Here is a 27,100-nt window from a genome sequence, read left to right as displayed (position 1 = left end):
ATGTCCCAGATAATGATTCAGCCCTGCTTTGCTGTGTTCTAACTCATCTATCTAGCGTGTTTGTTCCCCAGCCCCTGGTCAGTTAGCACTTGTCCGTCCAGTGCTGTTCGTGGGGGAGACCGTTCACGCACCTCGAGCGACCCTAGCACAGTTCCGCCCTTGGATTCTGGCACCGCAGTCCTCTCTCATATTTGTGGAGAACTGTGAGGTTGGCAAACACTCTAACGTGCATCCTTTCACTTCATTCCCACACTGACCCTGTGACCCAGGCAGCTCGGCTACCATGGTTCCCACTTCACAGAACGGCTAATGGAGGCTCCAAGCTTGGTCTTTTCAGGTCACACGGGGACTAAGTGCCGGCCTCTGGAAAGGTAGCAAAAGCTGCTTAACATCAATGTTTCCCCTGGGCTGCCCCATCATAACCCTCATGAGCTTTCACTGCAGCCTGCAGGCTCTTGATGCAGGTGGTGTGGTTACGTGGTTGTGTGGTGCACCCCCGGTGGCCTGCTGCCTGACCCGAACCCCACAGGGCACAGACAGATTCTCAGTGAGTGGTCATTAGATGGGTGAATGAGTGAGTGACCCTGGGACCCTTGTAAGTGACAACTTAAGTGTCAGACACTAGGCCCTGCAATTCCAGAAGGAAGAGTTCTTTACAAATGAAAATTAAAGCCAAACCCACTCAAAATAGCTCTGATGTCAACAAATTCTCAGCTCAAGTCTGATTCTAAATTGACTGCACTGTTTTGTGTTGACCTAGCGTTTAAGCTGGAGGACCAAGTGGAGGTGCGGCAGCCTCCACCCTTTCCGAGAAGGTTCCGGGCCTTGGGCTTCCATCCTCACATTCTGGAGGCCCAGAGTGGTGATGTAGGATGCCTGCATTTGCAGCCTGACTGCCCTCTACTACCTGTGGCCTTGGGGACATGACTTAATCTTTCCTACCTCACGGTATTGTTCTGATGATTATTGAGATGATGTCCAATAAAACATTAAGCACAATGCCAGCCAACACCTAACTCATCTGTTACCAGCCCCTGTCACATAGTCATTTGTGAGGGGCCCAGAGTCACTGTTCATTCACCCACTGAATAACCACTCATTGAGAATCTGTCTACCCTGCAGGGCCTGGGCCAGGCAGGTGGCCGTGGGGCCCCACCACACGACCGCTGAGCCTGCAGGCCGCAGGGAAAGGCCCTGAGGTCCTGAGGGCCACGTGCTGAGCAAAATGGTGTGTTGTATTGTTACCACCCTGACCTCATGCTCTCATATCTCTAAGAACCTACGCAAATTTCCTTGCTCCTCACTCAGTCTACCCCCAGAATCTCTCCCTGTTCCAGATGTCCTGTGCCTCAAATACCTTTTTTAAAAAAGGAAAAAGAGCCCATCCTTCTAGACTCTTTAGTAAGACGGAACAATATGTGGCGATTATTCCTTAAAGTCCTTCAGAGCTGCCGCTGCCGGGTGCCCGAGACGGGTGCCCGAGATGGGTGCCCTCCTCTTCGCTGGCGGAAGCCGGCCTGGAGGGCCCAGCCGCCCTGCTGGAGCTCCGGCCCGAGTGCCCCCTCACCCCCTCGCCGCTCGCTCTCCAAGGCCTTCTCCCTTCACATGTCTCCAGGCCCCTTGCTTCTCAGGAAAACTGCCTCTCCAGGGGGCCGGGAGGCCGTTGACTGGTTGGCCCTGACCTGAGTCAGGACGTGAGCCGAGAGCCGCCCCCAAGGCCGAGGCCTGCGGGAGGGTCACCTCCCCCTTGTCACTGTAACTGGAGACGCTCTTATTACTCACACAGACGGCTCACCCTTGTTTAACAACATATTAAACCATTAGTCTCCATGCCAGTGGGTTCAGTTAGTTCACAGTGGCAAAAGCTGATCATTAAATCCCCTTTTCCCTGCTTAATCTCTTTTAAATTGGTTGCCTTTTAATTTCATGAAGTGCCCTCTTTCTCGACAGTTCTATCATCTGGTGTGGCAGCGTGGTGAATTCCAGGGTGGGGGGCTGCTGGGCTTTCTGGTCTTCCCTGGGTGGCCTCTATGGGCAGCAAGGGCACAGGGCAGAGGCGACACGGGACCCTCCCCCTGCTGAACGGGCCCCGCACTGGGGTGGCGAAAGTGTTCTCGGTTTTGCTCTCCTGTCACCTCGGATTCTGTCCCTGGGGCAGAAGATTCCAGGCTTTAAATCCTTTGCCTCATCAGTCTGTCCAAGAACCTGGGTCCTCTGTAGGTACAGATAAAAATCTTGTGTTTTCTTAGAAGGAGATTTAACTATTCATAAAAATGGACAGCGTGTTATATGTATACATTACTGAGTAAATTCAGGCGTCATTAAGGTTGTAGTAGAGCGAGGAGAATTCATGTTGCCAGGGCCCATCAGCAATCCTGGCCGTGGGCGCGGAAAGGGGATGGGAGGTGGGTGCTGAGATCCACTGCCACTCCTAACAAGCCTTATGGGCCACGGGGGGTTAACTCCAAGCTTGCAAGGTACCAGGGGTCATCCCTGCTAAGGGCCATGGGGATGGAGAGAGATTGAGTCGTAGGAACTTTTATGGAAAGGGGGAGACAGAATTGATACATGAAGCAAATGATATTAACAGAATAACCCTGGGGCCAGACAGACTGGGGTTCAGATGAGAAGTCTGCTCATCTGAACAGCTTGCTTGGAGGCCTTTGCTCATCATGTGGTGGTCATGACCTTAATCACATTGCAGGGTTGAATCATGAGTGCAGAGCCTGGCACGTTGTAATAATCATAGCTAACATCACTGAGCAATCACTGTCATCCAGGTACTGTTTTAAACTTTACAGGCATTTGGTACCTTGTGTCTTGGATCAGGATCCACAGAAGTAGAGCCTTGTGAAAGTGGTGTCATGAGAGTACTCCTAGGAGAAGGGGAGTCAGGGAGCACAGGAAGGCACAGGGAGGCCATACACGGCTGGCGTCTCAAAGCCTGGCTTTGGCCTAGACCCATGGGAGCTCTGGAGAGAAGACTGCTCAGCCCATGGAATTGGCTGCTCGGCAGGGTTGGCGGGTCCCACTCAGTGGAGGGCGGGTCTCTGGAGCTGAGGGCGGCTGTGAGAGGTGGGCTGCCAGCACTCTCTGCAGCTGGGGGAGGGCTGTGCAGGTGCAGTGACGGGGATCTGGGTGGGGCCACAGTGGCATCCACCATAGTCCACCACTCCATTCAGTACAGTCCAGACTCCACCCACATACAGCTTCTCTGGGATTTGGCTTGGTCCCAGGTTCTGCGGAAAGTGGTAAGGGAGGGTTAGTAGAATAAAGCATGGCTCCTGCTGCTGCAGTGGTTTCCAGGGCTGTACCTGATTCTCGTTGTCCCCCTCTCCGCCACCCACTCTGGATCCCCCTCTGCCTCCATCTACACAGAGGTCTGGTCTAGGCGGCTCACTTGGCCAGATGATCCAGACCTTCATCCCCGAGGCCCTGGTTACCGTGCCCGTCAGTCAGCGGACGTAGTGCCTGCCTAATTACAGTTACAGCTGAGCACGAGGGCACCCAGAGATGCTCCAGGAAGTCACCCGAGCACCAAACATATTCCTCCTCCCCTTATCACGCAGCAGCCCCTTCTCACCTCACCTCACCTCCATCCCCCTCCCCGCTAGGTTAAGTAACTCTTTTCTGTGCCTGCTGGTTTGCTGGAAGAGGAATCAGGATGGAGGAGGTAGCATTCACAGCTTGGAGTTTAAAGGGACTCTGTCCCCTTAGGTGGGACTGAGAGTGGGAAGTGAGCAGTGACTCTCTGTTTCACATGGCACAGAGAGCCTTAACTGTGGACAGAAGCACAGACTCCGTAAGTGTGGCAGTGGTGAATAGGCCCACTCCTACTTCTGCTCCTTGGCCCCAGATCCATCCATGAATGCTGTGTGTTGCCTGTAGAGCACCATACCCTGGCCATGGGTGTGTGGCGGCGCCCTGAGCGATGGTGTCCTGTCCTCTCAGGGCATCATCTCTTTGCAGGTGCCTCAGCTGCGCTCTAATAGGTCATGCGCTCTAATAGGATGTCATGAATGTTTTAGGACAAGTGCATCTGTAGTCTGGTACCCACAGCTTTTCCTCTTTGACGTAAAACAAATCCCTGGGTACAAGATGATGTTATTCTGGGTGGATCCTCTGCTGATAGGTCAGACTTTCTGCGAGCCCTTAACAGTGGTACTGGCTGGGTCTCCACAGACTAGAAATGCAAACACATACCTGGAATAGTGTTCATCCGGGAAGGATGAATCTCTTGCTGCCTTTTCCATTGTGGAAGGGTCCACTGTACAGTTCACCCTTGAACAACTCAGGGGATGTTCCCAGTATAACTTATAGTCCGCCTGTCATATCCAGAGTTCCTCTGCATCCTTGGATTCAACCAACAGCAGACCATGGAGTACTGTTTTATTTCCTATTGAAAAATATCTGTAAGTAGACCCATTCCAATTTCATTTTATGGGGGCTTCTCCTAGGCCTACTCAACCTTATGACTTTGTAGGTCCCATACCACCCAGTTCATTAGGAGTAGTTTTGACTACGTGGTTGCTTCATGTCCCATGGTTAAGGTTTTTTATGTTCTTCTTGTACTTGGTATCCCAGGATTAGTGGGGGGGTTGTTTTAATATTCTCCTTCTATGGGGGCCCAGTAGCATGTCCTGGCATATAGCACCAGCCTCAGATGGCACATATAACCTTGCTGCATGGCCCTATGGTTCTCCATTGCAACTCCCCTATTGGGCATTTTTCTCCACCACAGATACCTCTGGTCCACGGAATCTGCCAAGCTGTATGCCCTGGGTGTCAGGGCTACTTGACCTGTAGTCTCAGTCTGCCATGGAGCATGTTTTTGTTCTGTGTCTTCTAAAACCAGCAGCCTTTGATGTTACCTGATAAGTGGGTAGGACCAGGGTTCCCAAGCGTGGAAGATGCTGATTCCAAAACCTGAAGAGAGCTGGCAAATGCTCTCCTTTTCTCTCAGTGGAGAAGGTACGAAGTGCAATCAGATAGATGTCTTTCACTTTGGAGGGGTGCTCCAACATTCCCCAGATCACTGGGCCCTAAAACTTCAGCCACAGGTCAAGCCCCTGTCTCTTGTCCCTCCCACCTGCTGCAGCACATGTATCTTACCAAGACTTCCGAGGTGTTGCCGGTTCTGCTTATCTGGCATGTTTTACATGATGCCGTCAGTGTATTGGACCCAGGTGATGTTCTGAGGTATGTCCAGATAGTCTGGGTCCCTGTGGATGATGCTGTGATAGAGAAGAGGAGAATGAACATATAGCACTGGAGCAAGTCTGTGAAAGTGTACTGTTGTCCATTCCCAGTGAAGGTGAACTTCTGATCTGCATTCTTGATGGATATTGAAATAAAACGTTCACCAGGTCAGTAGCTGCATATCGCCTGCCCAAGGCTGCATCAGTCTGTTCTAGCACGGATACACATGCTTGCCACCTGCTTAGCTTTGTGGTGGTTCATTATGATCTGCCATAATCCATCTAGTCCTTGGCTGGGCCAGGATGGCGATTTAAATGAGCATTGATAGACATCACTACCTTGGCATTTTTTAAAGCTTTGTGGGTGGTGCTAATTCCCCAGGGGGAATGGGATTTCAGGGGCTTCCACTTGTCCCTTCCTACCATGGTGCTCTTACGCTACAGGCCAAAGAAGCAATGTGGCATTTCTGCTAACTACGTATGTCCTTTCCAGTTTTATACTGAAGAACCAGGGAAATGACCACCAGGTGGGTCTGTGGATCCAGTCATCCCACTGCAAGACTAGTTTGGGCCATGTCTCCATCTCTTAGCTGACCCCTCTTTGCCCCCAGTCTGTGATGGCACCTTGGGTCATACGGTGTCAGTAACAAATTAGACCTTGTAATTGATAGTCCTCGATAGTTACCCTTTTGAAAAAGGACTGACTTTTTTCTCCATTTAATTCCACAGCTCTTAGGTACTATATCCCTTGAAACTTCTTAAACACCAGTTGCCTCGCACCAGCCAGCCCACCCTTTCACCTGCATCCAGGACATTTTCCACTAATGTCCTTTGTCTCTTCTGGGATCCAATTCCGGATCCCACACCACCTTCAATTGCTTCTTAGTCTCTTCCCATCTGTGACAATTCTCTCTTCTGTGTCTTCAGTGCCCTTGACGCTTTGAAGAGTACCACTCAGTTATTTTGTAGACTGTCTTCTCAGTCGGGTTTTTCTGATGTCTTCTCCTGGTGAGACTGAGGAGGTTCTGTGCTTTGGGCAAGAATGCTGCAGAAGCCGTGTGGAGCCCTGGGTGCACCATTTCGGGGGATACGTGCTATCGACATGTCTGATTACTGTGATGTTAACCTTGATCCCTTGGCTAAGGTGGTGCCACCTGGTTTCTCCATTGTAAAATTGCCATTTTTCCCCTTTGTACTTAATATAAATCTTGGAGGGATATAGTTTGAGACTATGCGAATATCCTGTTTGACTTGGGTGTTAGGATAGGTGGATGCTGTTTTTATGCCACTTTCTGGACCCTTTTCATATGGTGGAGTTGACTTCTTTCAGCGGGTCTCTTATCAGGAGTGGAATTTGGGATGCTCTGTGCAGGCTGAAGGCAGCTACTTCTCAGCTCCCTCTGCGGGCAGCCAGCTGACACTCCTTAATGGCTATTGGTTGTGGTTGGCTCTGTCATAGGCAACAGGACTTTGTTAGCCTGTCCTGCTTCCTTTTCTCATCCCCTCTCCTGTTAATTTACACTCTAGTCTCATGTTTCCTGGCCTTTCTCCCTCCTTCCTTTGGTTTGCTGGTTGAATCTGTTGTGGCCACAAAGACTTCATGTGGGGCATGCAGTCTGCTCAGAGCTCAGCACCTAGACCCATGGGAAACCAGGGGGCTCAGAGATCATTGGCTCCCACCCTCTCACTTCCTGGAGGAGGAAAGAGACACAGGGAGGCTGAGAGGAATGAGTGGGCGCCAGTGCTGGGTCTAGAACTTGGCTTCCTGACCGCCACATGCCCCGTTCCCCGCGGTGCCCTGTCCCCCAGGGCCGGTCCCACAGAGACCACCTCCCGGTGCTCAGGAGGAGGTGCCCACCCCGTCCCTCACCCTGCTTCTCTCCTGCAGTGAAGTCTTGTTCCCGTTCAGTCTTGGGCTTCTCTTCCTCGGTCCTGAGGAAAGGGGGCTGCTCCCTGCCTGGATGGGAACTGGGGGCCCCCGCCTCCCTGTGGAGAAGGCTTCTCTCTGCTCTGACCTGGAGCGCTGGGACAGGGACCTTTGTGAAAGCCCAGAATCTCCCATGAGCCACCCAGACCCAGAGTAGTGGTTCCTCCTCTTGCTTTTTTGAGGGGAAAGTGGAGGGTGGGGGTCCTCACCTTCATGCTCATTTCATCCTCATCTTGATCTCCTTCACCTCTGAGTGAACAGATGTTATTTACAAGTCACTGGTTTTTACACGTGATATTTTCATTTAATCCTTAAACTCTATAAGATGACTCCGTTTTACAGATGAGGGAACTGAGGCTCAAATAGGTTACATGGCTTCCTCCAAATCACACAAATAGTAAGTGGTAGAGCTGGCGTCAAAACCCAGGTCTTGAGAAAACTTAGGTCTATTTTTGCATCTTATTAACAGCTTTCATGACAGCTTACAGGGATATAAGCTTAAAGCCATTATCCACATTATTATTATTTTTAGATCGCCAGAGTCTATAACATTTTCACAGTTTTATATGAGCATTCCCAGAGCTGTTTTGTTTTAATTTCATAATTAAATAGATTCAGTGTGCCACTGGTTCTTACACTGCATTCCTGGGCTTTTCATTTTAACCGTCTCTTCATCGGCTGGATGTTATCATTTAGCGGATTCTCCAAAATGGGCTCATGTGATCCCGGAGTTCTCTGATGGTGGGAATGTCAGTCCCTTGCCTTCTACGCTTGAACCGGTTAAGATGCTCTCGGGTCACACCTGGAGCTAGCCTTTGCAGGGATTCCTTCATTGTCCTCTGACGATGAGTGTTGCTCCGGGAAAGTCTGAGGTCAGCAAACATCATCCCTTCTGTAGGTGTTTGTTAGTCCTGCCTGGATGCTTGATGGTTTCTGTCTTCATCTTCCAAGTTCAGTACCTAAACCAGAAAACGTCTCTGGGGCAATTTCTCTGTATCAGTTTTTTTGTGTGGAACGTGGTGTGCTCATTTGTTGTGTAGATTCAATTTTTTTATTCATTTCAGGGACTTAAAAAAAAAAGATGAATACCTTTTTGTGCATTCCACCTGTGTCTTGGCTTCAGGGTCACCAGTTTTCTGATGTTGGGTCACCTTTGCTGTTTCTGCATGGTTTTTGTTTTTGTTTTTTTGTTTTTTTTTTTTTTTAATCTCCTTTAGTTGCTTCAGTAACTTGAGGGTTTCCCCTCTGCAAGTCATGGTGACTTGCCTAAAGGACCTGCTGCTAGTGGGTGGCAGATGGGGACAGAACCCTTTAGTTGGTGTCAGCAATTAGATTTTCTGCTGTGTCTGCTCTGCTTCTTGGAACTTATACATTTATTTATAGGTCCTGCAAAAGCGTTTAGTGGTTCTCGATTTTATAACCCTTCATTTCATTTCTTTGTTTTATCATCTAATCTTCTAGCTCATGTTTTATTAAATTCATGTTCTTAAGTCGTTCTGTAACACGAAGTATGTTTGGGTAATTTCTTTCTGTTCCTTAGGTTATGTTTTGTTTCAGACTGGGATTTTTGGTTTATGTGTATGTATGGTGGGGTTTTTTTTTTTTCACGCTATACTGCATTTCTTTGCTTTGTCCCCACCCGCCAAACCCCCCAGCTCATTGATGTTTGCGTCTTTGCCCTGCAGTATTTTTTCAATTTGCCTTTCCTATTGACCCTGATTTAGGGTGAGTCAACTCTTAACCACTTTCCTAGCATGTTCTTTTTCTCCACCAGGCGTAGTTTGAGGGCTGGGGGGAGGTTCTGTGTCCTGTACACTTTCCTACAGCCTGGGAGCTTTGGCCAGGGCGAGGGTGGAGAGGCAGAGATGGCCTGAGGCTGGGAGTGGTCCTCATTAGAGTACCCAGAGTCTCTCCTGGATGCTCAGAGTCAGAGGGAAAACCGGGCTCCTACCTCTAAGGCATATGCAGTTTGGGAGAAGGCCCAATAAATAGGTAATTATAATAAGTGCCGTGACATAAGAGGAGAGGACACTTGCGGATTGCAGGGACTGGATTTCTCACCTTACTTTCAGTACTAGTGGTGGCAGTTTATTGTAAGAATGCCAGTTGTGTGTGGATTGGGATTAAGCCAGGTGAGGTCTGAAGTCCACCAAAAGCCATGGTAAGGAACTTGGCCTTGATTCTGTCTAGAGAATCTAACTATATTTTAGAAAAGTCACTCCAGCAGCAGTGTGAAAATTAAGTACTGATCTAAAGACTTACATCCCCAAAGCCTATCAGTTGGTCAGCTCTATAAAGAGGCCAAAGAAACACCTTTTGTCCTTGGAGCTGGGGCACCATGGACTGGAGAGGTTCCTGAAACAGGCTGACAGCCCCTACTCTTCTTTCTCCCTGAGGTGATTTCCTGAGGGTGATTTCAAATATCTTCAGCTTCTGGGCAACAGGTGAGGAACACCCAGCTTCCCCTCCCAGAGCTATTCCCTTGTGGGCCTCTGGAGATGCTTTCTAGAGCGGCCCAGATGGCAGCCAGGGCCAGAGTCTGCACATCTGGATAATATATCTCAAGGTTTTTGTCTTTCCAGCACAGCACAGAGCAGGGACCAATTCTGGGGTCCCTTTGCACAGCACGCCTCATTACTGGGCTCAGCATGGGATGGGCAGACGCTGGCAGAGCTGGGGAACCGGCTTCGGCCCCTTAAAGGGTAGCTGAGAGGGAAGGAGGGAGGACATTATTGATTTCTTCCCTGCCAGGCAGGTCTGCCTTTGTGAGCTCATCATTTCAGGGAGGTACCCACTCCTCTAGACTGGACTTGAAAGCCAAGTGCTTCATAGGGCCCTGGGATGGCACTGGGTCCTTGATACTGTAAGCAGAAATTGGCATCTGTGTCTGCAAAGACAGTACTCTGGGGAGAAGGGCTTCTATCACATTGGAAAGGGGGACATCCATCCTCAAAATAGTTAAGAATGCCTCTCTATCTAACCCTACACTTGACAGGTAGGGAAACTACCCAGAGACCCAGTGAACAGAGTGATTTACCACAGGATACAAGGTAATGACAGAGGGAGGTCTAAAAGCCAGATCTCATGGCTCCTTCCAGGAATCCTCACTGCCCCTCTGCTGAGATCACTCCCTGCCCCATGGGCACACCATGTCGTCTTCACTTTACTAACAGATGAAGTGGTAGCTACTGTTTATCGAGTGCTTAGTGTGTGCACGGCCCAGTGCTCAGTGCTTTATTTAGTCTATTCGTTCACAAAACAGCATCATGATTTTACAGCATAGCCAGCCAAGGTGCAGTCAGCTGAGAAGGAGAGGTTCATCACTTGCCCAAGGTCACAGAGGCAGTCACTGGAGGAGAGAGATGGCACCCTCAGCTCTTTGAGGGCCTCCACTCTACCCAGCCCTCCTGTTTCAGTCCGATCCATCCCTCCAGGCTCAAGCCAGGACTCGCCCCCTCCCCGAAGTGACAGCCTGGCCTTGGCTGGTCTTCCCTCCTCTGCAAGTTCTTTGTAGGCAGATGGTCCTGGTTCAACTGCCAGTCCTGCGGCTTCCTTGACGGCTGCCCTCAGGCACATTTGCATCTCCTCCCCTAGCTCTGCTTGTGTATAATGTGGGAATCTTGGGGATGTTAAGAGGATTAAATGAGATAATTAACATCCATTGAGTCATTTATTTGACGAATATTGAAGAATCTACTGTGTGCCATGCAATATGCCAGCGATGATGGGCAAAACAGACAGGTTCTGCTCTCAGGAAGGTTATGGCCAAGTCGGAGAAGCAGGCATGAAATACATCATTAGACAACGGTACCTGGTACAGGCTGTGACTTCCACATTCTGTCAAAGATATGTCCAGGGTTCTAGGAGAGTACAGGAGGGGCTTTTTTTAGCGTCAAGGTTCATGGAAGGCCTCTTCAAAGACAGACCCTTAGTCTGAGAGCTAATGGGTGAATAGGAATGATGGGATGAAGAATGGTCCAGGCAGCGTGCATAGCAGGTGTGGAGACCTGCGACGGTGTGTTTGTTGGCTAGGATGGTCATTACAAAATACCACAGACTGGGTGGCTTAAATTGTAGAAGTTTATTTTCTTAAAGTTCTGGAGGCCTGCAGCTTAAGATCAAGGTGTTGACGGGGCTGGTTTTTCCTGAGGCCTCTCTGCTTGGTTTGGAGACAACTGTCTTCTCATTGTGTCCTCGCGTGGCCTTTTCTCTGAAAGTGTCTCCCCCTGTTTTTATAAGGACACCGGTCATACAGGATTAGGACTCCCCTCTGATGGCTTCAGTTTAACTTGATCACCTCTTTGAAGGCCCACATGCAGTCACATGAGTCAGGGCCTACCCATATAACCTCGCTGAACCTTAATTACCTCTCTAAAGGCCCTGTCTCCAAACACAGTTACATTATGAGGTATTGGAGACTTCAACAGATGAATTTGGGGGTGGGGCGGCAAAACTCAGATGGCAAACAGCTCACCTTGTTTTACAAGCTGAAGACAGGCCAGTGTGACTGGAGCCAAATAAACAAAGAGGGGAACGGAGGGTGGGGTGAGGCTGGAGGATTTGCAGGGCCAGATGAGGCAGGGCCCAGACAGAGTGGGGGTGGTGTTCTGAGTGCAGAGGGGAGCCACTGAGGGGTTTTTGAGCCAAAGTGGGAGAGGATCAGATGTCATCTTAAGAAGGTGATTCCTGGAAATGGGTTGTTGGGGCCAAAAGTAGAAATACGGAGTTGGGGCCTATTGCAGTCAGTATTCCAGAGAGGAGTCAGTGGTGGTGGGGTGTGGTTGTAGGAATGGGGATGGTGGGGGATGGATGGAGACATATTTTGGAGGTAGAGTCAGTGGGATGTGGTGAGGGGTAAGCTGTGCTGGGGGCTGGGGGAGTGGTACAGGTGATCCAAGTGAAGACGAGGGTGAGAGAGAAGGAGTGTGAAGGGTGACTCGCAGATCCCCGGTTGAGCAGCTGCACAGAGGGTGGTGCTCTTTCCTCCCGGAGGACAGACTGGAGGAGGTGCTGGTTGTGATGGGACGATCAGGAATTCCATTTGGGAGCTACTCAGGGTGGGAGGCTTGTGAGACACCCAAGTAGGCATCGCAGAATTGACATTTGTTGAATCTAGATTTTTTGAGCTGAGAAAAGAGATCTGGGCTGGAAAGATACATGGGGAGTTACCCACCTGTAGAAGGTTTTAAAGACGTGGGAACAGAAGTCACCTGTGATGAGCATCTAGTGACAACAAAAGAGGGACCAGGATTAAATCCACAGGTAGTTCCAATGTTTAGAAACCAGAGAGGAGGACAAGCCAGCAAAGGAGATGGGGAAGAGGCCAGAAGAGGAAGAGGATGAGAAAAAGCCCTAGAGAAAGGGCTTCTGGAGGCCAGGAGACAAGAGCATGCGATGGGAGCTTCCCCGGGGGGCAGAAGTTGCTGAGAGACCGAGGAAGAGAAATGTGCCAGATCCTGGCTCAGTGCTGGGCACCCAATCAACATGGGATCCTTTTCCTTGCCACTCTCTCCTTCTTAATTTGTTCTCATATTTCTGAATACTTGTTGCCTTTTCCCTCCGATTACACTAAGAACCCAAGAAATAATGAAATGAATGAAGAAGTGAATGACAAGGGCACCTGTGATGGGTAGTCTCCAGGGCAAGGTGTCACTCCTTGCATCTCCCTCCTGCAGCCCTGAGCATTGATTTTGTCCGAGGGCCAGGGCCAGGCTGGGTGCAAGCTTCTGGGAAGCCGATGGCTCCTGTTTAGCAGGGGGCCCTCTGGGAGCCACTTCGCATGCTCGTCAGGCATCCTGGCCTGAGCAGGACCTAGACAGTTCCCTTGGCTGCTGGTGCAGGGAGCCGCCTCCCCCAGCAGGTCGACAGAGTCCCTGTCGCCTTTCCTCCCCGAGCGGTGTCGGCTGCACTGTAATCACACAATTACTATGCCATTAAAATGTCACATTTGGAGAAATCCATATAAACAACGCATTAACAACCGCGTGAAAATTGTAGTCTTTACCTCTAATGACCCACTTTCTCTACACACCGCGCCCCCTCCCCCACCACAGCCTGGCTCGGCTGCCACGTTCCCCAGCCTTGCCTTCAGAGGCAGATAAGAAGGTGCAGTCTTCGCTGCCTGGAAAGCCTTAACGTTTCATGTGCTGGGAGAGGCTCTTTGATGGAGCTGAAGACAGTCAGGCCAGGGGGACCCCTGCGCTGAGCCACTTAGTGAATGAGACAAGAGGATGCCACGCCCGGTCCTCATGATGGAAGAGCCCTTGGAGAGAATCTGGTCCTTGGGAAACTGTGGAAAGAGGCGGGTGTTGAAAAACTTGAGGGTTGGATCCATGCTATTGGCTTTGACTCTCTCCTTTTGGGAAGAGATCAGAGACTTAACCGGGTTACTCTCACGGCATAAGGCATTTCTGGAAGGAATGTCCTGTCCAGGGGCTGTGGGCCAGTGGGCTTGGATCCCTGCTACTGTGAGACCAGCCTGAGAACCTAAGTGGGTTGAGAGGCATGGGGTAATAGGCCTGACACTTTTAACCTCATTCCTGGAATAGTGCTCTGGAAAAGTGGTGATACTGAATTTTCTTTGTCATCAGACTCTAACTTTAATACACTAAGGAAATGGATTTCTTAAAGGAATCTTGTAGTGAGTGCTCTTATGAAGTAAAACATAAACCAGAGCAGATCTGGCCAAGTGATTATTCTCTTCCCAGTGTATTCAAATTGCAAATCGGATTCCCAAGGAATCTCATTTGTGGTTAAAGTGAGAGTACGCTTTATTCCGAGGAAGCAAAAAAGACCACTGTGGATGAAAAGATGTGGAATTAGTGTAGGGGAGGTATTTTTACATTTTTTTAAATTGAAGTATAGTCGGTTTACAGTGTGTTAATTTCTGGCGTACAGCATAGTGATTCAGTTCTGCATACATATATATGTTCCTTTTCATATTCTTTGTCATTATAGGCTATTACAAGGTATTCAATACAGTTCCCTGTGCTACATACAGTAGGACCTTGCTGTGTATCTATTTTATATGTAGTAGTTTGTATCCACAAATCCCAAACTCCCGATTTATCCCCCCTTACCCTGTTCCCACTCTGGTGCCACAAGTTTGTTTTCTAGGTCTGTGAGTCTGTTTCTGTTCTGTAAATATGTTCATTTGTGTCATTTTTTAAATTGCACATATAAGTGATATATGGTATATGTCTTTCTCTTTCTGGCTTGCTTCACTTAGTATGACAGTCTCCAGGTCCATCCATGTTGCTGCAAATGGCATTATTTTATCCTTTTTTATGGCTGAGTAGTATTGAGTGTAGGAGAGGTTTTAAGCATCACTCTGGCACTTCCCATAGCTCTCACAGTTCAGAATTAACCTGCAGTGCAGAAAGGATCAGGCCACATGTAGGTGCTTTAAGGGGTGGCCAAGAATGGTTGGTGATGAGCATGTCATTTGGGAAGCAATGAAGGTGCTTCATGAGGTGAGAGGGATGCCCCAGTGGGTCTTGTTTGCATGAGCTAGGGCATTAGAATCCCTTCTTTATAGTTCATGCAAGGTCCGCAGACAAGCCTCCCCAGAGGCTGTAAAGATGGTGTGTGTTTAGGACAGGCTCATAAGGATTTCTCCCAGTTTTTCGGCCCTCTGCCATTATCACTTGCCGTGTCGCGTGCAGCACTGAGTTTGCCCTTAATTCAGCAAGGCAGGCGTCCCACCCCCACCCAGATTCAGCAGCCATGACGCCTGCTTTTGACATAAAAAGAGCCTTTTTCACTAAAAGCCAGCCAGTGGCCCCCATGGAGTCCTGGGAGATAAAGACCTTTCACAGTTGTTCACGCTAGTCCCACACCTCCATATTCAGCAGCTGACCTAGTTTTGAGGGAGCTAGAGGGTATCTGGATGTCACCTTATTTACAGAGCGGATAGGAAATGAGTGAGCTCTGGGCCCGCACTGCACGCCTATCTGGGGAGATCTAGCCCCCACCTCAGAGGCGCAGAAGAGAGGAACAAATTCTCCCTAGCCAAGAGCTTGATGCGTCTTGCTAATGTCACCTTTAGGGAATGAATGACAGGGCTTAGTGAGGGACATGACTCTGAAACTCTCCTTCTAGCCAGAAAATCCAGTTTAGTGCCTTTTGACCTGTGGATTAGGGGAGGTGTTTCCAGGATCACCTCAGCAGAAAGTATATGATGGGGCTCTGGGTGGGAGCTGCCTCCCCCGCCATCTCTAGGCAGGCACTGGCTCACTCCACTAATGACCCTCTGTCACTGCAGGTCCTGGTAAAGGATGTGATGGAGCCTACCTGCCTAGGCTTAATCCCCACACCTACGCTTACTAGTTATGTGACCTTGGCCAGGTCCCTTTAGTCCTCGAACCTCAGTTTCGCCTTCAGTAAAATGGGGTTTGTAATAGCACTTGCTGCAGGTTTGTTCTGAGTATTCAATGAGTCATTTTTTTAGGATGGAGCCTGGCACACAAGAAGTGCTACAAAACTACTGGTTGTGGTTGCTGCTGGACTGCTGTGTCCAGTGTGCAAATTGGTGACCTATTCAAGTTGGTCCTTTTCCCTGACTTCCCACAGCCATGTCCATCTTGAGTTCTCCAAGGTCACCTTTGCCTGAGAAGAACCTAGAGGGAGATTTGGGGTGCTGCAGACCTTGCTGAATACATCCCTGTGAGGATTGCTGTAGGACCGGCCATCTAGCCCTGGGAAGCCAAGTCTCAGCGGACACAGAAAAGACCCTCTGGGGCTGAAGAGTCTGGAGGAGGAGAAGGGCCAGTGGGGAAACCCGACGCCCAGGCTCCTTGGCCAGATGGGAGTCTTGGGGGCTCAAGCAGGTTCAGGCTTCTGACCTCATCCTTGAGATCACTAGATCTCCCCCCGAGAATCACCTAGCACAGCTTCTGTGCCTGCCTCAGGCCTGCCCTCCACCCATGTGAAAAGGGAGTTAGCACAGAGGCCACACAGAGCTCAGTTCTAGCCTTCCAAGCTGGCAATAGATAATCTTACGTATTACATTTTTTACAAGTGGTGTTCTGGTTGTGTCATTTGCATGGCCCTGTGCTCAAACACAAATCTGAGATGGAGCCTTTGGAGGGAAGAGCCCTCCCTCTGGATGTTCGACTCCCAGGAAACACCAGCACTGATAATGACCTATTGCTTTCGTCACAGCGGGTCAGCAAGGAGGTGCATCCACTCACCGACTCACCTGAGGATGTAGTCAGAGTCCACATTTCTGCCACAGGGAAGGAAGAAGCTGACCGTAAACTCGCTGACTGTAAATTGTAAAATTGTACATTTTCTATTAGCATTCAGTCCCCAGAAGGAATAATAGTAACCACAGCAATGTTGACAATAATGTGTTACATATGCATTATGTTTGACCAAGCAATTTTTCCTGTCTTATCTCAGTCCTGAGACTTAATCTGGGCCTGTAAAGTTGTGTGGGGTAAAGATTAGTATGATGCTCTGGATGGCAGAAGAAACTGACCACCGGAGATTGAAAGGATATGTAGAGCAGAGCCGGGCTCGGGGCCGGCTTTCCCGACCCCCATTCTCTTAAGGCATTGACAGGACGGTCGAGAGGAATTACAGAATCATCTGTGGTGTGTGAATCCCCTTCTCTGCCTATCTCCACCTTCCCACACACCAGCACTCTTTGTGGCTGCATTTCTGTTCAGGTGAAATTGGCTTGAAATGTGCAAGGGCCCCCTTGAAGGAGAAGAGACATCACAAAAGTCGATGAACACTTTTCCCTTCGTTTCTTTCTTCCCGCCTTTATCTTTCTTTACCCTCTTCCTTTTATTCCGCCACTGTCCCCAGGTCGCCATTGGGTTGGCCTGCATGCTAAATTCACCCCATGGGCATATTTTGTTTCACCCAAAGGGGAAGTTTAAGGCAGTGTCACTAGGTAGATGTTGTGCAGTGCCTGCCAGGTCTTTACTCACATTTCTGTTCTCGGTGACTCTGAAAGCATGGTCATTTTTGACCCCTGCTTCACACCTTGGTTCAGTTCAGCCCCTTGAAAATTGCTTGTCACCACAGCTGTTCCATGAGGCTAATGAGATTTCTGATGATGTCTTCAGATATTTCTCAGCCTTGTATAGGTGAAGAGGGAGACCTCTTCGATCACTGGGAAGTCCATATCTTGTTTTTCGTGGGGTTTTCTTTACCTTCTAGAAGTGGCCTCTAGTAAGTGAGGCTCTGACCATGAGGTCCCATCTCTGTCCTGCTGGAGGCTGCTTGGACCAAGCTGTCGGGCCACCCCAGGAGGAGCTGGCCTCCTTGTCTCCTGCACCCCTGCCCTTGGAGAGGGCTGCAGCCTTACCCTGGCAGACCTGCCCTCAGTTTGATGAGGTGACTCTGCCCAAGACAACTCAGCCATCTATACCAGAGACAATGTGTTTCAGGGTCTGGTTCCGTCCAGCCCGCTTCCAGTCCCCTCTCCCTGGGTCCAAGCCCTGTCCTTGGTCTCTCCTGAGCACTGGCTCAGGCTCTTAGTGTGTGCTGTCCTCCAGCACTGGCCTCCTGGTGACAGGCACAACCACCCCCCTTGTGCCACCGTGCACTCCACCAAGTCCTCTTGCTCCTGAGCCCTGTGTGCTTACTCCCCCTGCCCTCCACCGCCCACATCTTGCTCTGTGGTTCCAGAGCTAGAAGGAACACAGGCTCCTCATGTTCCCATGATTGGTTTCCTGCTCAAGTCTTTCAACACAAAGAGGATGCAGAAATCAATTGTGGAGGTGGGGGCTGGCTCTCTCTCCATCCTCATGCCCACCAGCAACTGGGAGGTGTTCTTCAAGCAAACAACAAGCCATGAAGGAGCTCTGGGTTTGGTCTTTGGTGGTGGACTGTAGAGGGGGTTGGGTAGGAAGGGAGCAGACACGTAGCATGAGAGCTCTCTCACCCCGGCACGTGCAGGGGGACCAGACCTTCTTCCCCAGTCACGCCGATTTATACTTCCCTGGCACCTCCCTCTCAGGCTAATTAGTAAGCAAATTAATTTCCATATAAGGCTCAAATTGCCTGGGATTCTTTTCTATTTTCTATTCCAGAAACAAAAGCTGGGCTTCTGTCCATTCAGTTAATCACATTATATTTCACAGTTGGAGTTTTCAGGCAATTATAATAATTATCAGAAATTCTCTTCTTCCAGAAAGCTCGAAGCATCCCCCAAAGCTGTATTTTGCATGTGGTAGGCAACTGGGAAATAGGTGATGAGTATGTTTATTGGGGCAGTGGCAGGGAGGAGAGAGCTGGGGCAGGGGTGGCTCTTGTCACAGACTAAACGAGACTAAAGCTAGTAATAGAGAGGGTCTAGGTGTGGCGTCCAGGCTGTCAGACCCATCTTCTAGGCACCTGGCTCTTGAGGGAGTGGGGGTGAGAAGGAAAGTGGGGGAAAGAGACGGAAGGCGGTAGAAGAGAAGAATAAACTCATCCCCACTGAATTACCTACTACCTCATTTGGTCTGAGAAATGGCCCTTTCCTCCTCTATTATATGTCCATTCCATCTATCAAATTCTTTAAAGAGTGACTTTCATATAATTAATACTAACCATTAAACTACAACATTGAAGGAGCAATTGCCTAATTCTGAGGAAAATTTAAATTTATTACCAGCACCCGAGATAAAATGAATACTAAAGAGAAGGAGAGAAAACTGTGCAGAAGATAAATAGAAAGCCAAGTGGGATATTGACTTGATCCTTCTCCAGTGCGGGGTAATTTGGCTTCTAAAGTGAGTTAGATCATAATAAATTAAATTTAGATTTCTGCACATCAGTTAAATAACTCCCAAGACAGAATTCCAGTGAGAGGAAGAGGTGATAATACATGGTGGAAATATTAAAATGGAGATCTTATCTAATAACCCATAATTGATGTGCTTGTCCCTGGATGAGGGAAGAGGATTTTGCAGCTCTTTCCTTTGTCGTGAGCCCAGTTGGGTGAGTGAAGTGCTGGCGTGCCCCTCCCTCGCTGTTTGAGTTGGTCCTACTCTCTGCGGGGAGTCTATTACCAAGAGTCACTCCACTCCCAGACCATTCACACTAGGCGGGACTTGCATAGCAGTGTTAGTGTGATGAGGGGCTATGCTGTCCTCTCCCCACTCTTGACTGGCCCTTGGATAAGAAAGTCATTTCCTGTCTGAGTGGACCGTAGTGCAACTACAGATACAAGTACGAGGCACAGGGATGAGCAAATCCTTGTGCATTCTTGTAACTGCCCAGCAGGGGGAGCTAAGCGGTCCTGTTGATGAGTGAAACACCTGGTGATGGGGAAGGAACACAAGCTTTGAGGTCTGAAGTCCTGGGTTAGAGTCTCAGTCGTGAACTCACTACCTATGTGGTCTCGAGCAAGCTCCTTTCCTTTCTCGAGCCTCAGTTTCCCATCTGAAGAATGGGAGCAACCTACCTGGGCTGCCAGCTGCCTAGGGGTAATATAAATGAGATGTTCCACTGAAAATGCTTTGAAGATTGAAAACATTTCAGTTTGGCCTATTTGGTATTGACTTTTAATCGTGATTCTGCTTTTTTATTTCTAAAAATTATGCTCAGTTCTTCTTTTGTTCTTTGCTCATTTTTTATTCCACATTTTAATCTACATATGCTTAATTTTGTATCTGTCATTCCTGCGTCTGAATTTCTCGGCAGATCAGCATATGTCGTTCATAGTTTCCACTGACTCTCCCTTATAGTGACTCGTTCCCTTGTGTGCCCGATCACTTTTTAATGCGATTTCATCTTTTGGCAAGCTATGTGGGAATCCTGAGGGTCTACCTGGAGATGCTTTCTGCCAGATGGGATTGATTGCCTCTGCTGGGAGCCAGGTTACAGCTGATCTGAGACCACTTAGTCTCCCTTCTTGGCCTTAATTCTGGAAGACTCAGATCAATTTCTCTACCTTTTAGGAATCCGGCTTTCCTTTCTCAGTGACCTTTGCCCTCAGGGCAGCCTCACATGTTGTCTTTACTCATCTTTCAACTACCCCAGCTCTGGCTTCAGCACCCTGCATTCTTCCCTGGCCTTACCGCTCCTCTCATGGTGAAGATTTTCCTAATAGAAAGCCCAGCAATGCATTAAAAACCATTGAGATTTATGCAGGATCTGGCTGTAGTTTTAGCATGAAAGTCCTCACAAGTATCTGGTCTGCCATGGTCCTGGAAACAGAAGCCCCCAGCGGAGGGGAGGCAGGGGCACTCGGGGTGGTGCTGGGAACCTAGTGGCTGCAGTCCTGGAGGATGAGATGCATGGAGATTAGACACCCAGGCTGTACAGCTGGTGTAGAAACTGAGCCTACGGGCTTCGAGACACACTTCTCAGTTGGGTGAACTTGGGCAAATTATTTATCCTCCCAGTGCTGCAGTTGGAGATTGGGGATTCCTCATTTGGAGATTGGGAATGCCATTTTCTGTTGTATATTTGGTTTGTAACGGTGAGAGAGCATTTGGGGTACCCCTCCATCACTCCTTCCCTCTTAGGCTCTGGCACGGGGAGCCGGGATGGGTAGTTTCGTGTGCCCATTAAATGGCAGGCATGATCAGAGGCACAGCACTTTCACAGAACAGCTTCCATTCAGGAAACCTGGATATACAAGTTAGACTCTATTGTGGGCAATGACTTCCTTCTCGTTCAGCATATATGGAAGGGTTTTCCATCCAGTGTTTGAGTTCTGTGATGAGCCCCACCTGACTTCATTTAATCTTGTTCTCCTGGACCTGGTGGATGCTTTGCTCTCCTCTGTGTCATTTTTTCTGAGTTGCAAGTTTGATATGATGAAACTGGGGGTTGGGGGCTGGAAGACTTGGGGGACACAATAATTGCCACTGGATATCTGAAGGGTATGAGAAAGAAAGCTCAGATTTGTATCAAATATGCCCAAGCATAAAGCCAGCCCCCAAAGGGAAATATTCCCAGGAGGCATATTCTGGTTCAATATTAGAAGAAAACTTCTAGGATTTATGGTCCTCTGAAGCTTGGAGTGGGCTTATTGGGACCTCTGTGGCCCTGGCTGGACCCAGAAGGGATGTCCGCTGCACAGTGGACTGTTAGCGCTGGAGTTTCAAACATTGGCTGGATAGATGAATTATAAATTATATCATCTTTAAATAGTAAGTTTGATCATTTTTTTTCCATTATGACCTTATCCTGTGTGTTAACCTGTCACATCCCCACCTCCCTGTGGGAATCTGCCTACAGAGTTTCCCTTTCCTTGCCCTGGCTATCAGGATCAAGCCCGCTGCTGGGGGGAGAATGACTGTCCAGAAAGTGGAGTGAAGAGCAGGTGGGGGGAAGGTGGAAGGAGAGGAAAGGTGAAAGTCATCCATTCATAGAGAAAGACCCTAGTAATGAACTGGCCTGACAAAAATGGTGGGAAACACAGAGATAGTATTCAAAGATGATCCAAGAAAATGGCATTGAGGCTGTGACAAGGCAGAGTCACCGAATGGTTGAAAGCATGGGAGTTGGAGCTAGGCTACCTAGACTCAAGCCTGGCTCTAGGACTCACTCCCTGTGTGACATTGGGAAAGTTACTCAACCTCTCTGTGCTTCAGTTTCCCCAGCTGTAATGGAAATGGTGATATTGGTATCTCTTATCGTGGGGATTACATGTAAATATTGAGGACGTTGGGATAGGTGCCCCCTCAAGCTGTTAGCTGTTTGTAGTGGGTGAGTCTGAGACGTTCACTTCAGGATGAGGCGCGGTTCAGAGGAGGACGGACGCTTTATCAAGGGCTAGAGATCTTCTCATTTTAAAGTGAAAAGGAAGAGGATTGAGTCAGAGAGATCCAGTAGTAGCAAACTGGGGAAGGAAGGGAGGGAGACAGAAACATGAGTGGAAAATAGAGGCAGCTTCAAACCCTAACAGAAGGCAGGGCTACACCCGTGATTCCTGAGCCGAATAATCAGCTTGACATTAAAGTGAGAGAAAACAGGCCAGGGGAGGATGGAGGACTAGGGATTCAGGATTTCTCACATTAGGAAGTGCAGTGGGAGGAAAGAAATGAAGCAACTTAACAGATGTGCTTTTGAGCTTTGGTTTTCAGTGCCAAATTATTTAAGCGTGGGTCTTAGCCAGGGGCTTGGCCAACTTAATCAGATATTTTCTATTTAAAAGATCGTCTTTGTTTTTGTCTGTGGCATCATACTCATCTTTTGAAACACACCCAATCTAGACTGAATAAATTCTGGTCAGAAAGCCAAGCAGGGGCAGCTTGGCGGCCCCGTGGGAGTGGGCCCTTGGCGGGTCTCCTGGCTCTGTGTTCTCGTTTTGGAGAAGAGCCTCACTTCCCGTGCTCGGAAGGTTTGTGAAGGTGAGAATGCACGTTCAGGTTTCCTGGATGCTCACACGAGCCAAGAAGCAACAAATCCAAAGCAGGGGTACAGTGTACTGTGCTCTGGGCCCTTAGAAGCTGCATGTGATGAATTGAAGAGCTTGGAAGCTAACTCCAAATTAAGACTGGAAGTATCTGGTGAAGTCATTGTCCCTTCAGAAATCCCGGGAGGACCGGGGTCACTCTATTCTGGGGTCAGTCAGGGCTGCAGTGGCTGGCCCTTCCTGCAGGGACAACCCCCACTCCACTCCTCAGGGGGGTCTTTCTCTGGCCTCTCGCCTTCGGCAGAGAGGACATCCCTTGTTCTGTCTGTGATAAATGGAACAATCTGATAACAGATGGTGGGAGGCTCTGGGGAGATTCAATGGGTGGTCCCTTCTCTTACTAGCTGTCCAGCATGGGCACTCCCTCTTCCCTCTTTAAGCATATCCCGCCCTGTGCAAATGGGGGTTGTGTGCAGATTCTGTGACAATACCTGCAAGCTGCTTTGTAAAACAGAAATTACTATTCAAATGGTAGTGTTATTTTAAACACAGCTTTACCATTGTCTAATACATCCAGATATCATTATCGGAACAGCAAGCTCCCAGTGCAGGGAGATCCGCCCAGTGGCACCAGCTCTGCACACGAGACCCTCTGAGGGAGCAGTCTCCTCCAAGGATGCCCTCCACTGACCATTCAGACAGTTTGTCTTGCCAGCCTGGCTGCTGCTCTGGCTCGAGGCTCTCTGGAAGCTAGCTGAGTTCTTGTGGCACCATCTCCATGGATGACAGGGGTGCTTAGCTTCCCTTAGGGTGGCGATTGCCAGGCCAAGCATACCGCCCTGCCTGGTGCCCCTTTGGCCCTGAGCCCCATCTGTGTGAAGAGTAGGAGTTGGGATGAGGCCAAGAGGTTGGTTGTGTGCCCTCTCTCTTAGCTCTGATGCCTCTCTGTGGTGCTGGCCCCCCCAGCTGCTTCTCCAGCTGATGGATGGAACCATCCCCCCGGGCCCCAGCGGGCTTCCCCTCCCACCTGGTTAAAGGACCGAGGTCACCTCCCTACTGGTCTCTTCACAAAGTTCTCTTCCCTCCACTTCCATCCTACACATGCAGCTGCAGACAGTCTCCCCTGACCTGCTTCCTATGGGACCAGCTGCATTCCAGGGTTTTCTTTCATTCATGCTCTCTTCGCAGTCCACACCCTGGCCTCCCCATCCCTGAGCCATTCTGCCTTTGATCTGGACCTTCACTGCACATGTGCTTTCCTTCTGCATCTCTTCTTAAGCAGAGCAAAATCCCGGCTCATCTTTCAAGCCCTAACTCATTTGATGCTTCTTCTGGGAAGCTGTTCCCATTTTCCTCTCTCCTCTTTTGGAGGTGTCTTCATTCCCGTCTCTCTGCCTTCCATCTCCACATCTCCCCTCCTTGACCCACGGCACCGTGAGGGCTCACAACTTATTTTGAGAATTGCAGTGAATTCAACTGGGTGCCAGCCAGCAGAAGACAGTTCACGACCCTCTAACCTTTCCCAAAAGAATGGGATGTCAGAGTGGCCCTGAGGTCATGTTCCAGGCACAGGTGACAGCTGTCGGGCTGGGACATGGCACAGCCCAGGCTGCGGGTTTCCTACCCCCTCACATTCCCCCATGTAGCAACAGTATCACAGGACATTAATAAAATCAATTATTGGATAAAAATCACTGGTTTCCAATGCTTCATTTTGTGCTATTAGCAGGAGAATGCTGTTTCAAAAGGAGATAACAGAGAGAGAGAGAGAGAAAGGGAGAGATCAATTACCAGATAAGATCGCGTGGTGCCTGAGATGAATGTGCTCACGGGCAAGCCGCCCCCCTTACCTGCCATCCGTGGGCTGAGCGCCTGCACTGCTGTCTGCAGCGCCTGCCCGGGGCCTTCCAAGTGCAGAGGGGCATCCTGGTTAACAATGGGTGGGTGGTACCCAGGCAGCTTCAGATACTTGCACGGCCACAAGTGTCAGTTACACATGAATGAACATCTCATTCTTGGTGATGATGCCAGCCCCAGGGCTGCAGCCTGCATGGTCCAGGTCAGAGCCTGGTCAATAGGTCCTTCCAGACACAATGTTCTTTTGGCTTTGATGAACCAGAAAGGTCTGAGCTTTGTTGATACAGACTGGCTCTCTCTTAGTGGGAGAGAAGGGAAGCACCCAGCATGCCATGGCCCTAAAGCCCACACACCTCCTGTTGTCCATACAAAGGGTCTCGTTGGCTGCGGAGCTGGGGTGGGCGGAGTGGAGGAGGCAACTCGAGCTCTGGGCAGGAGCTATCCCCTCCCTGTATCAGTCCCCCTGCGTTGTATGTATGCACTGGAGGGCCCAGGAGACTGAGCTCTGCTTTGAGCTCTGCCTCAGTCCACCTGGACGACCTCAGACAAGCCAGTAACCTTTCTGAAACCTCACCTTCCCTCCTCCCCATAGGGTCTTAGGGAGGACAAAACAAGATCGTGAATGCAGAAACCGCCTTCCACATTCTAAAGTGCTGTCTCCTCGTGTGGTGAGGGTGATTGCTTGCTCCCCTATGGATGCTTTTTAAAAATAATCAGATTCCTGGGATGGAGGAATAATGGAACACACAGGGCATCCATCTGGTGGGTAGCACACCATTCTAGATGGATCGCCGACTTCCCATCGCTGCCTTCCTTAAGCAGAGGAGGGAGTGACCATCATTGTGTACCTACTATGTCTCAGCCTCCAAGCCAGCACTTTTCACCAGGTGTTCTTGAATTACCCTGGAGAAGTGGCCTCTGGGGTTCATATTCTAGAATCTAAGTCCCAGCCCTGACGCTTCCTAATGGTGGGATCTTGAGCAAGGTACTTGGGCTACTGTGGCTGCTTCCTTATCTGTGTGGTGGGAGTATGACCAACATCCATCTCCTAAAACTGCTATGAGGATCACACAAGATGATGTGAGTCCGGGTACCTAGCAGAGCGCCTGGTATATGAGCGCAGAACTCAAACGGTACCTGCCATTGTTGCCGTCATTCTGTCTGTTGTTGTTGCTGATGGTTTAATGAACATCCGACACCTCTGCCCCCATCTTTGAGCTAAACCTCACCCGCACAAGCCTGGTCCCTGTGGCTGGGCACTGACGGACAGGGGGCGCTGAGAGCCAGAAGCCATTCTCACAGACTTCCCATTCATGTCATACAGATTTCGGATGCTGACTGGGATGACCTGTGGGACCAGTTTGATGAGCGGCAGTATCTGAATGCCAAGAAGTGGCGCGTCGGTGATGATCCCTATAAGCTGTATGCTTTCAACCAGCGGGAGAGCGAGCGCGTTGCCAGCAACCGGGTGGTCCCGGACACTCGCCTTTTAAGGTACTTCTTCCCGACCCCTCCCCACAGTCAAGACTGACCCATAGCAGGCTTGATTTGTGCAGTGCCCAGTGCCATGAATTGGGGCAGGCCAACTCTTCATTGCCAGTTGGACACCAAGGGGTCTGTGATGTGGTAAATCACCCTGTCTGTCCTGCTTATTGTCACGAGCCATTCCAAAGCGTCCCGTGGAGTGGGTGGGCGGCCTCCTGCGCCTGCACCTTGCCCCTCTTACCTGGTGGTCACCCTGAGCCCACCTGCCATGAAATCACGGAGCACTAAACACCCTCCAGCCAGGGCCTGTTTTCCCCTCGCAGATTCCCAGGGCTGGGCCTGGCTTTCAAACTGGGAGGGGCAGGATGGGCAGGCCCCTGGGAAGTCAGGCCAGCGGTCTCTTCTGTTGCTGGGAGAGGTCCTTCCTCTGACAGCCTGACACTTTGCCACGTGAGAGGAGAAGCTGGCGGGGCCTCTTCACTTGCCATTGGGTCCACTGTCTGCTTCTAAGCAGGCCTTTGACATGGTCCATTCTGCCATCCCCTTGGTCAGGCCATATCTTCAGATGGTTGCAGAGATCAGGCCTGGGGCAATATGGAAGGCTTTGTTTCCCAGCAAAAAGAGGCTTTGTAAGGGCACTTTGCCTCATTTCCAATCTTTCCTAGGGTCATGCCAGCCCTTTGCTTCCCGGGGAGGCCTGAGGAAACAGATCAGTCTCAGGCCAGCACCTCCCACATTAGCCTCCAAGCTGGGAGGTGCAGCCATGTCCAAGACCCATGACGGTGTGTTTCCTGTCTGCTGCCGGAAATTGATGTTGTAACCAGAATAGCAAATGGGCAAGCTTGGGGTTCGAGGGGCTTGAAGGCAGTGTTGAATTGAGAGGCTGTAGGACTGCTGTTAGCTTCTTAAGATTTCTGTATTTGTTTGGACTTCTGGGTACCAAATTGTGGACACTGGGGTTTAGACACAAGACAGTAATAATTGTCAGTCAGGTGGTGCTTAAGTTGGGAATATGTGAAAGCTGGTGGACCTAGTCTCCCCAACGAGGCTGCACAAATCAGAAACCATGACTTAGGCAGTTCGTGTCCCAGGGAGGGGCTCAGCTGGTCCTGGTTAATCACCATCATTTCTAAGAGGAGCTGGAGTCTTGGTTTCCCCATGAATAAAGCCAGGGGGCTGAACTGGATGGGATCTGTGGCTTCTTCTAACTCTGGGAGTCTGCGAACTTAACGCTCCTGTTAAGGTACCCGTGAGACACTTCCTTACCGCGGGGCCTGGGAGTGCCCTATAACCAGATACCTGGGGGATGGGCTCTACCCAGAACAC

The 27,100-nt window shown here is 49.8% G+C and overlaps 1 protein-coding gene across 4 annotated transcripts in view; it reads left to right on the top strand.

Moving 5' to 3' along the window:
* GALNT14 (polypeptide N-acetylgalactosaminyltransferase 14) overlaps positions 1-27,100 on the top strand; it is a 257,205-nt gene that overhangs the window by 98,005 nt on the left and 132,100 nt on the right. For all 4 annotated transcript variants that reach the window (XR_012511842.1, XR_012511843.1, XM_074378672.1 and 1 more), the window contains exon 2: positions 25,614-25,783. Coding sequence is in view for 2 of the 4 variants with exons in the window: in XM_074378672.1 (XP_074234773.1) it covers positions 25,614-25,783 (170 nt within the window). In the remaining 2 variants the exon portion in view is untranslated. The remainder of the gene's footprint in view (positions 1-25,613; positions 25,784-27,100) is intronic.

Source organism: Camelus bactrianus, chromosome 15, assembly GCF_048773025.1.
Source record: "Camelus bactrianus isolate YW-2024 breed Bactrian camel chromosome 15, ASM4877302v1, whole genome shotgun sequence".
NCBI lineage: Eukaryota > Metazoa > Chordata > Mammalia > Artiodactyla > Camelidae > Camelus > Camelus bactrianus.
The sequence above is the reverse complement of the archived record's forward strand: the minus strand, read 5'-3'. Positions and strand labels throughout refer to the sequence as shown.